The sequence below is a fragment of the Myotis brandtii genome, unplaced genomic scaffold, assembly GCF_000412655.1.
Source record: "Myotis brandtii unplaced genomic scaffold, ASM41265v1 scaffold300, whole genome shotgun sequence".
In the NCBI taxonomy this organism is placed as follows: domain Eukaryota; kingdom Metazoa; phylum Chordata; class Mammalia; order Chiroptera; family Vespertilionidae; genus Myotis; species Myotis brandtii.
Window position 1 is genome coordinate 2,145,826 of NW_005361459.1, and position 10,811 is coordinate 2,156,636.

The window sequence follows — 10,811 nt, forward strand, 5'->3', positions numbered from 1 at the left end:
ACTTAAACCCTTGTAACTATCTGAGTTCCTCTGCCAGTCACCTGGAAGGCACTCAAACCTGACATCAATTTAAATTTCCAACTTGAGGTGCAGACCAAACACTGGGCCATGGAGATTAATCTTAAATTCGCTGACACCACAAGGCTGCTTCCAGATGATGGAAGAAAGCATCATGCCCTAGCTGGTTGGCTCAGGTGGTTGGGTGTTATCCTGTGAACCAAAAGGTTGCGGGTTCTATTCCCAGTAGGGGGCGTGCAATAGGCACCAATTGATGTTTTGCTCTCACTCGATGTTTCTCTTCCTCTTTCCCTCTCTCTCTCTCTAAATACCAATGAAAATATTTTTTAAAGAAAAGAAAGCATTCATTGGACCACTTAAGAAAGACCGAATTGCAAAGGAAGGAGCTTAATGTTAGGAGCAGATTGTGCAGTTGGTGGGAACTCAATAGTTGAGAAACAAACAAACAAATTTCTAGCCTGAGACGTCTTTAGACTACCCAGGCTGTGTGAATAAACCAGCTAAGGGCTGCTTGGGGTTATGCATCTGCTCTCAGGGATGATCTTCCTTGCTATCTGGGGGAGGGAAGAAGGGGAGGCAGACAGGTTCATTCATGGCCCACCCTCACTAAGCTATCCTTTTAGAGTGTCAGCTCTACGAGATCTCCCATTACACTGCCACCTTGGGCGGGCCCTCAGCTTTGTCTGCTACTCTACTGCCACTGCCCCCACCCCAGGCTGTGAAAAGCAAAGTTCCACTTAACATTTGGCAAATATCCTAAGTGTGAAAAGTGGCATCAATACCTGAATTATATCCTTGGGTTTCTATTTTCATTAGATATTTTTTATTTAGTCTCTGAGAATTGTTTATTTGCAGCTCGGTGATACACTTTAAATAATAGTTTTTGATATGTATTCCAGAAGTTTTAGTTGTTTTCAGCTGGTCTTTATCAGTCATACAGCTGGAAAAAAATAATTCTTTCAATATGCTAACAATATACAGTATTCAAATATCCATCCTGATCCAGAGGCAGGAGAGAGGGAACACATCACTCGGAAGCAGCAGGCATGAGATCAGTCTGACTGATTCACAAGCAGTGTGACCTCTGTAGCTTATTTACACTCTGTGCCTATTTCCTGGTAGGACTGATGTGAGGACTAAATGAGGTAATGTATGAACAACCCTTGAAGCAGGGACTGGCTCTGGTATGATATGAGGATATCTTTTTACTATTATGTGAAAAAGTTGCAATCATATACCTGAGTAAGAGCACACATCTTACCTGATGCCCCCATAACCCCTGGTCCCTGGCTCCCTCTCCCTTGTAGTTGCTCGTACCCCTGAGCTTATACTACAGGGAGAAATGAACTGAGCTAATCACTGGATGACTGACCCCCGCTGCAGTCACAGGATGGGCCCCACCCCCAGAGCGGGATGCTAACAGATGCTTATCTAAGATATGTCATCATCATATATGCTCGAGTGAGCACACAGACATTTTACCACTAAGAAATCTGAAAAAAATAAACATAGACAAACATAAATTTTATATTTTCATGGTGGACAGTCATCATTTGCCCCAACAGCCATCTGAAGCCAATAGTCCTGATTATTAAAAATCACAAAGTTGTATAAATGTTCTCCTCCTTTTTGAAAACCATGTTCATTTTCTCTCCATGAAACAGGGCTGTCTGCGAAGCCTTGAACCGACAACGTAACCCACGGAGCTAACTTGGGTTCGTCAAAGTAGCGACTGAAAAAGAAAGATTAATTCTTAACAAACAGGAAGAATTAGGAATGTTCACTTTTTTTTTCTTATTCAGAGTAAGTGATACTTCTGATGTTCCAATGAAGCTTTGACCTTAATTTTTATTTATAAAAATCAGGAGATGCAAATTAAATTCTTGATGCTATATTGTGAATTCAATAAAGGTTAACCGATATACAATGCACAAAACAAACTTCAGCTTTTCCTACCTCCATTGTGGAAGATCATATAAGATTCACAGGACAAAAAAACCCCAAAGTGAATAAGAATAGTTTCTCTCCCTATAATAGTGCTGCTTTCAGTCTCTGTTACCTGAAATCCTGCAAAATAATTTATTGGATTCTAAAATTGAAGCCTTCCTATTGAAGAAAATCTAAGTACTAAACTAACACATGTGAAAAAGAATGCTGGGTTTAAAAAGGAAAACCATCAAGACTTCAACCTTAGACATTTTCAAAGTGAAGACTGACACATTATGCTTACTTTGTAGACTTTTCAATATGGGGGTTGAGTTTCCTGACATTAGGTACAATATAGCACTTATTTATATAATACCTCCCAAAATGAAAAAACTACTACTACTTAATACAGTCCTTGGCATATTACTGATGCCCAGTGATTCATACGATGTTAGGGCTGGAACTGATCTTAGATAGGATTTGGATTCAGAGATAGTCAACTCCTTTTTTGTACTCCCTTTAAAAATTAGACATTTTGCAGAACTCCATTATGTAAAACAGATTATGTCTTTCATAGGGTATTGGTATTTTCTTAATGACATTATAACTTCAACAAAGTGATCCAGGGCAGCACAACTAGAAAAATGAGCAGTTTGTCTTCAAGGAGTATCCTGAAGCTCTGTTATTTGTCTTTCCATACGGACAAGTATGTGGCAATAGAATTTCCCATCACCAAGGATAATTACGTCATTTAAGATGATAACGTTGCTGCACTGTGAGCCCAAACAAGGAAAAAAAGGGAAATGTGTATGACAGTACGATGAAATTTGGAACAGTAGCACTGCTCCTAAAATGTCATGTTGGCACAGACAAGCAAGATGAAGAAGGCAAAAAGTGTTCATACCACAGCTGTTCCAACAGGAGACATATCTTCTCTGGAAGTATGAAGCCAGTGATTGTACACAAACAAGCTTTGGCCACCACTGTGCTTGGCTGAGGACAGCAATAGGTTGATATGAAATTATTAGGCTCATTATTTCTGTCACAAAAAAGAAAGAAAACACATTTATGTCCACCATATGTTCACTTTCAAAATATTAAGACCCCGTTGAAGCCAGAGCCCTTAGAGGCGCAGGAGCCCTCTTACGCACAGTTTGGCATTACTGAAGACGGCGCCCAGCCAATCGAGGAGCTCGCCAGGGCTGCAGGCCGCCCCTGGCTTTCCCCGGAGCTCGCTGCTCTGCAGCACTGGGCACTGCAGCTCTGTCATCGTGCTCACTGCGACTTTTGGCTGATGCTCCTGAATTCCGTAACTGGAGAAGTATGACATCATCGCTGAGTCTCCCACACCTTAAAACAAACCATATAAGGCCTTTTGAATACTGTAAACAGGTCCCATGAATCCCTAAAACTATTCCTCCCACCTGAGAGTTACGGGAAGCAGGTAGGCTTAAGTAAAATGGAAGGAAGTTGTACAAAGCTTTATTCAAATAAAATAATTTAAGTTGCTTTCAGCTGTATGTGCCCAAGTTCTATAAACATTCATCTTCTTTCACACTTTTCCCAGAAAAACATATACTTTCAGATTCAACCCATACTAGTTTCATCATTTTCTGTAATAAGAAAATTTCAACTTAAATAAGACCCAAAGCATAACTTTTGTACAAATAAAATGAATGAATTCTACAGAAAAAGAAACATATTTGCACATACTCTATAAAAGAAAGAGGAACCGAATGATGATGGAAACGCATTCAAGGTTGTCTCTGAACCCAGTAATCCAGTGTATCTTCAAGGATTTTCCAACATCCTTGGAAGAAGAAATGGTGCCCCCCCTCTGGAGCAAATGGCAGGCTTGTTTGCTATTTAGTCTAATGAAAATATTATCTCCTTCCCCCCTTCCAGGGCAAAGGTCAGCAGGCTTACTGCCCAGTATAAAAGATTTGAGTTCGTTAGATAAGCTCCAGTCTCCCTTCCTGCAACATGTATGGCCAGCACCACCAGGCCCCCTGTGTATCTCCCTGGAGGATCTGGAGTTTGGTGGATGGTACAAATGCTGATACTCTGAGCACTGATGTTGCTGTGAGTCATTAAGTCATTTGTCTCTGACCCATGTCTCCTGCCAGCATCTATGAAACTGTGCAGGCTAACTTCGTAGCTTATAAGTAGGATAAAGTCGCAGATAGTTCCTGACAATCCCTTAAAATAATTGGGAATCTTAGGACACAGAGCCATCCAGAACCCAATGCATAGATGGTCCTCAATGAAGACTCGTGTGACTAAAATGTCAGTCCATCTCTCTGCCCTCTTGTATCTCTACCATAAGGAGGAGGAGGAGCACTGAAGTATTACAGACCCAGGACTCATGCAAGACAAACACTCAGCAGCCAGACACTTCCCACGAGGGGCAGAGAGACAGACATATTTCCAAAAGGGACCTATGTGCTTCCCTATTTTCCAAAAGAGAGCACTACACCATCGGAATTGGGATGCTCTGATTCATTATATTCGTGGGATGTGCCAAAAAATATACTTCTAAAAGGAGGAAGGCACAGCAATTGTAAGTAGATTAACATTTTGGTGACCATCAAATTTTGAATTAAATTTACTGTTCTAATCAATTAAAAACTGCAACAAATTTAATCCAACCTCTAATGGCATGCCTGACTATTATTGTGCAATGATGAAGGGCAGTTTGTGTATATAACTACAGTGGTATCAGTTTAGAACATTACATCTGAAACATTAAGCTGTTTGAGATAAGCTGGAGAAAGGAAGGAGAGAAACAGGTAAAGGTAAGCTGCTCAGCAGTCACTCTCAAGATCTCTGGGTCTAAAAATAAACAAAGAAATAAAAATAAATAAAACAGACAGATCTCTGGGTCTACATATAAGCGAGGAGATGGAGGCAGCTGGCTCCACACATAGATTACTCTGAACTACAGTTTCTGTGGATGTGAGAGGGGCCAAGGCAGCTTCCTTAATAATGTTCACACGTACGTGTACATAATATCCCTGACCACAGTGATGAATCACCATTCTTCATCACTCCCCTTTAATTACAATTAGATTTCAAAATCACTGTATTATTTCACAGTTGATTCTTCATACCTGTATGATGCCAAGCCAAAAGAAAATCAAACTTCAGTGGCTTCTTTTCTTTGAAGGACCAAGATATTCTTTCATACTTCTTAGAATCCAGCTTAAAGGATAAGTCCATCAAATCAATGGAAATAACTTAAAAAATGGAAAGAGAAATAAGTATTTCATTCATATGTAAATAGCATACACTGTGGAAAAAGTATTGTATTAAAAATCCAGAGTTTTAGGAAACTATATGGGTAATAAAAATTATGTTCTTCTTGCCCTCTCTTTGTTTTACCAAATCAAAACTCTACCTTTAATGGTCATTTCTAGCATTAAGAGATAATAACAGATTTTTTAAAAACGTTTTTATTGATTTCAGAGAGAGGAAAGGAGAGGGAGAGAGAATCATTGATTGGCTGCCTCCTGCACACCCCACACTGGGGATCAAGCCCACAATGGGAGCATGTGCCCTGACCAGGAGTCGAACTGTGACACTCAACCACTGAGCCAAACAGTTGGGCAACAGATGTTTTTAATTCATACTTTTCCTAGGTCAAAGCCAAGGGCAGAGTCAACTCTAACCTACCTGTGGATGTAGCAACTTTTGCTACTGAGGCTCAAGCTGGAAATTGCCAGCAGGATGACAACTCTTCACTCATAAGTACATTTCTACCAGTAACCACAAAGACTTGGGCAAATCAAAGGAAATTCTTTTTTTGTACTTTTGAAATGTTTTTATTGATTTTAGAGAGAGAGGAAGAGGGCAAGAAGGAAACATTGATGAATGAGAATCACTGACCAGCTGCCTCTTACATGCCCCATCTGAAACCTGGGCATGTGCCCTGACTGGGAATTGAACCAGTGACCTCAACCAACTGAGTCACACGGGCTAGGGCTCAAAGGAAGTTCTTCATTAAGAACAATTTGTAGACTCTTACCTTGAATTTATTATTTTAAATTTTTGAGCCAAAATGTAAATACTTAAAGGACCATTCTAATTCTATGATCTTTATAAGATGCAGCCTACAGCTGAAGAGAAGTAGCATTATCTTATCCTCCCTGTGGTCCAACTGAGAGCCTTTTGAGTCAGAAGCTTTAAAGACAAGAAAAATCCATACTTTTTCTGAACAAAGAGAATAGAGGTGATTCAAGCATTTAAATTTAAATTGCCACGAAAAGATTACTATCTTGCTAGAAACTGATGGAGCAAGCATAATACTTACTAAATTTCATTATTTTTCTACCAGAATAACGAGATGGACGACCTTGAAGTCCAGTTTCTTCATAAGTGTCTTTATCCAGTGATAAAATTAATTTCCCTATAAATCAAATAATTCCCATAAAAGTGATGTCAAAACATGACTTATGACTAAAAGAAAGCAAGGTAATATCAGAGTGATAAATTGCATACAAGGATTTTATTTATAATACAAGGATATTATTTATACATACAGACATCTTATTTATAATACAAGGATACTGTTTAAATGTTACATATACAAGGATATTATTTATAATAGTGAAACTAGAAATTTATCTAAATTTCTATTGAAGAAAGAATGAACAAGTCATTGTATACCTCTTTTTTGGAATACCTTCGAGACATTAAAAATAGTGCGTTAGAACTATATGCACTGGTATGGAAAGATGTCTATGATATAGAGCTTGGGAAAAAGGCAAATTGAGAAATAAAATACTATAATGTAATTTATGTTAAAAAGAAGCACCTTTATGTGTGTTTATAAATTCATAGGAAATGTCTAGAAGAATGAACACAACCTGTTAACGACAGTTCCTTCTAAGAAGGGGAGTGAGTTTGGAAGAAGGGGGATGACACGGTGACTTTCACTTTCTGTACATCTGGATGATTTGACTTTTTTTACAGTTTGCATTTCCTTTTTAATTAACAAAGAAAAGAAAAGATGAGTGTTGTTACCATTTGGCAGCAGGGCAACAGTATTATCTTCATCAATATTTGTATTGTATGATAGTGCATAGCATGAACCTGTAAGAGAAAGCCCAGAGGAGAAATTAAGAAAAAAAATCACAGCTGCAAAAAGTTAGCAGATTATTTTTTACATGATAATAAATCTTTGAAATTACTGCTCCAGCTCACGCAATACACCTAAAACCTGCCAGCGCTGACCTGGGGGACATGGAAGGCCAAGCACAGTTAGTTTAATCCCCTGCCCAAGACCTGTTTGTGCAAGCTGACTGCTATCGAGCAGAAGATGGACTGAGCGTGGGGCGTGAGTCTTTGGGGATGCTGGCCGAGAGGCACAAAGTGGACTATTAGGTAAGTGTACACACGCGCGACGCAGGGTTCCAGGCTGAGATTCAAATGTGCCAGGAACTTGTATGAAGTTAAGAAAGCAACTCAATCTCTCCCAGCTCAATTTCCTCACCTGTAAAATGGGAATCATAGCCTATTTCATAGAGTTGTGGCAAGGATTTAAATTGGATAAGATGTGTAACAGTGCCTACTATTGCTATGTCCACACTATTAACAAAGCAGTATTAAGATTCAAAACAGATTAAAGGAATAATGTCGACGAAACCAAAGACAAGTCGTCCAGCTTCATAAGCAGCCCCAGCAACATCAGAAGGAGCAGAGTTCCAGGTAACTAAGATCCTTCACAGCTCCACTGAGAGGACACACAAGAGTCCTACAACAAGATAAGTAAGTGGCTTACTTCTAAGTGTAGTAACTTATGGAATGAGGGCGGGATCCCTAAACACTTTCTGAAATACAATTTCAAACAAGTGGATCCTAGAAAAGAACAGGAATAAACCAATCAACCCAGCAGATATGAATGGGAATGAGGTGAGCAGAGGAGGGTGAGAGTCATAAAATCTAAACAGAAGACATCAAACCACAAGTACCCGGCTCTGAGAACAGCTGCTGTGGTTGCCTCAGGAAGCCAACCCTGTGAGACAGCTGTTGTGGGAACTACTGGGAGCAGTGTTCTTGCAGCCACACACCCAGCAGCACGGTATCTGAAAACATGGATCAAAAGACTTTCCTCTTCATTAATTTCTGTTTTAAGATGAGGGATATCCTTTTGTTACAACAACCCCATGCAACACTTGTGGACTAGTGTCATCAGAAACCAGCACCTAACGAAAGCATGAGAGAGAGAAAGTTGAGAGTACGGAGAGATGGGGAGAGTGATGCATGCACTGGATCACAGACCATAGGCCGTGCTGAAAACACCATCTCCATAGGCCGTGCTGAAAACACCAGCCCTTGTATTGTGATATGATCTAACTGTCCTTCCTCGTCTTGCCATGCTCATAGACACTACAGTTTTCCTTACCTTTCTTTACAAAGGTATTGATGAATTCTTGGGTAATTAACTCATGAAGAGGTAAATTCTTCACAAAGTAATAGGCTCCAGTTTCCATGACCAGGCTTTTCAGTTCTTTTGATAGTATCCCACACTCAGGAATCAGAAATGAAACCTATTGGAAAGTGTAAATATAAACAGGTCTCATTATTATGTAGATCAACACCCAAGTTTCTACATCATGAAGACTGTTATTTCTACAAAACTTAAAAAAAAAAATTTTTTTTATTGATTTCAGAGTGGAAAGGGGAGGTTAGAGAGATAGAAACATCAATGATGAGAGAATCATTGATAGGCTGCTTCCTGCACGCCCCCTACCAGGGATTGAACCCGCAACCCAGGGCATGTGCCCTGACCAGGAATCGAAGTGTGACCTTATGGTTCATAGGTCGATGCTCAACCACTGAGCCACACCGGCTGGGCCAAAACTCTTATAAATTAACTTGTCAATCTCAGGCAGAAAAAAATCTGACAATTCAAGTTTTTCATTTCTGTATTTGAAGATACAGTTCTAGAAAGAGAATGAGCAAAAAAACTTTAATGCAGGGGTGGGGAACCTCTGCCCTGAGGGCCTATAAGGCCCGAGAAATCATTTGTTCTGGCCCTGCCAAGGCATTAAGGGTGAGTTAATTAAATGTTTGACCAAATACAGCAGGCTACTTTTTAGTTGATAATTTTGTATGGCCTGCGAATTATGTTAGAAATATCCAAATGACTCTTGGCAGAAAAAGGTTCCCCACCCTTGCTTTAGTAGCAAGGTCTTGTTAATATTGTATCTTTTATAAATAAGCAATATATTTTGTCCTGTTCCTTTTACCACTCTAACAAAATTTTAGGGAAATATAGGACAACTGAATACTAGATTTGTTTATCTAGTAGCAGGCTTGAATCAAAGGAACTGTCCCTTAGGGCATAAGGAATGTGTCCCTTCAGAATCAATGATTCAGAGGGCACCTGGAAGCAGAAGTGTTCCCGGACCATTCTATTTTATAGACAGAAACATTCTACAGAGCAGACCTGGTGGGTTAAGGCGAACACCCCTGACTGCTGGCAGTGGTGAGCTTCCCATCCAAAGCAGAGAGGCTAAACCCAAGGGTTGTACATGTTGCCCACGGGCTCCACACCTTGAAAACCGCTCTCCCAGGGCCTGACCGCCAGCCTGTTCCCAAGGACCAGGACCGTCCAGCCTGAGAGAAGACCAGGTCGGTCACTTACAGTGCTGAAGGCTTAAACCATCATCATAGGCTGATTTTCTGGAGGCCTAGCCCCTTCACTAGGCTGGTAAAAGCGGCCTACTCAAACTCGACCGGGAATTTGGGTTGTTCTCCCTACTCAGCAAATCCTGGATAAACCCATGATTAACCTCATCGACGCCTCAACTTCCCACATCTGTGAAGAACGCACTCCATGAGGATGACATTCTTTTATTTTTTATTTTTGGTTAATACTCACTCCATTGATTTTTAGAGCGAATTGAAGGGAGAGAGGGAGCCAGGAGAGAGAGAGAGAGAGACAACGATGTGAGAGACACTTCGATAGGTTGCCAGGACGGGATCGTCCCCTTGAGCAGGAATCTAACCACTTAGCACAGCGGCCAGGGTGGGCGTGACATTCAAGAAACAGCAGCTCATGTTACCAACCCCACACAACTTTTAAGGGCGCTTGCTAGCAGGGCCACCACAGCGAATGTGTTCCCAAAGCGGCAGAAATAGCACAGTTTGCCTGCAGGACACAGAGGGCAGCAGGCAGGCAAAGCAGAAAGTTGCCACGCGCAGGATAGAAAAGCAAGTAGTTTCCTGGGGCTGGACTCCGCACGATGCTCTGTGGGGAAGGAATTAGGTGATGGGAAGGCGAGAGTCTGGCTTCAATCTGGGGCAAAAGTAAGTTCCCTGCGGCTGCGCTTCGCAGCTGTCACGCCCTCCTATCTCCCTAGTCGCGGGCTGGGAGTCCCTCTCCGGAATGCAAGGCACCAGGGCCGCGGAAGGGATCAGCCAGTGGCGTTTGGATCAGGCCAAGAGCACATTGCCTCACGCCCGGTGCATCCTGGGAATTGTAGTCCTACAGATCCGCAAACCACTGGCTCAAAGCGGTTAAGAGACTACACTTCCCAGAGCACCCCGCGAGCGGACCCACCACACCAGAGCGCGGTATCTCCCAAGCCTCCCCGGGCCCCTGGCCCAGGCGGCCGGACTCACCCTGTAATTGTGATAGTGCGTCTCCACAAGATGCCTGTGGCGCGACTTGTCGTCACCGAAGTTGGATTTCTCGCAGACCAGCAAGTGCCGGGGTACCTGTCGCAGCCTGCGCAGGGTAGCCATGCTCTCCCTTACGCACGCCTTCCAGAAGTTGGCGTGCACGCCCCTCCTCCTCGCCCCGCCCCATCTCATCGCCCCGCCCATTCTCCTCGCCCGCCCCTCTCCTCATCCCACCCCTT

The 10,811-nt window shown here is 41.9% G+C and overlaps 1 protein-coding gene across 1 annotated transcript; it reads right to left on the minus strand.

Moving 5' to 3' along the window:
• Window positions 1-1,536: 1,536 nt before the first annotated feature.
• Window positions 1,537-10,733, minus strand: RPP40 (ribonuclease P/MRP 40kDa subunit). Its single transcript, XM_005869644.2, has 8 exons — window positions 10,573-10,733; window positions 8,348-8,492; window positions 6,967-7,035; window positions 6,254-6,349; window positions 5,055-5,180; window positions 3,096-3,294; window positions 2,849-2,983; window positions 1,537-1,750 (listed from the first exon to the last, which is right to left on the minus strand). The coding sequence occupies exons 1-8, from the start codon at window positions 10,693-10,695 to the stop codon at window positions 1,552-1,554; spliced, it is 1,092 nt and encodes a 363-aa protein (XP_005869706.1). The 5' UTR covers window positions 10,696-10,733; the 3' UTR covers window positions 1,537-1,551.
• Window positions 10,734-10,811: the final 78 nt, after the last annotated feature.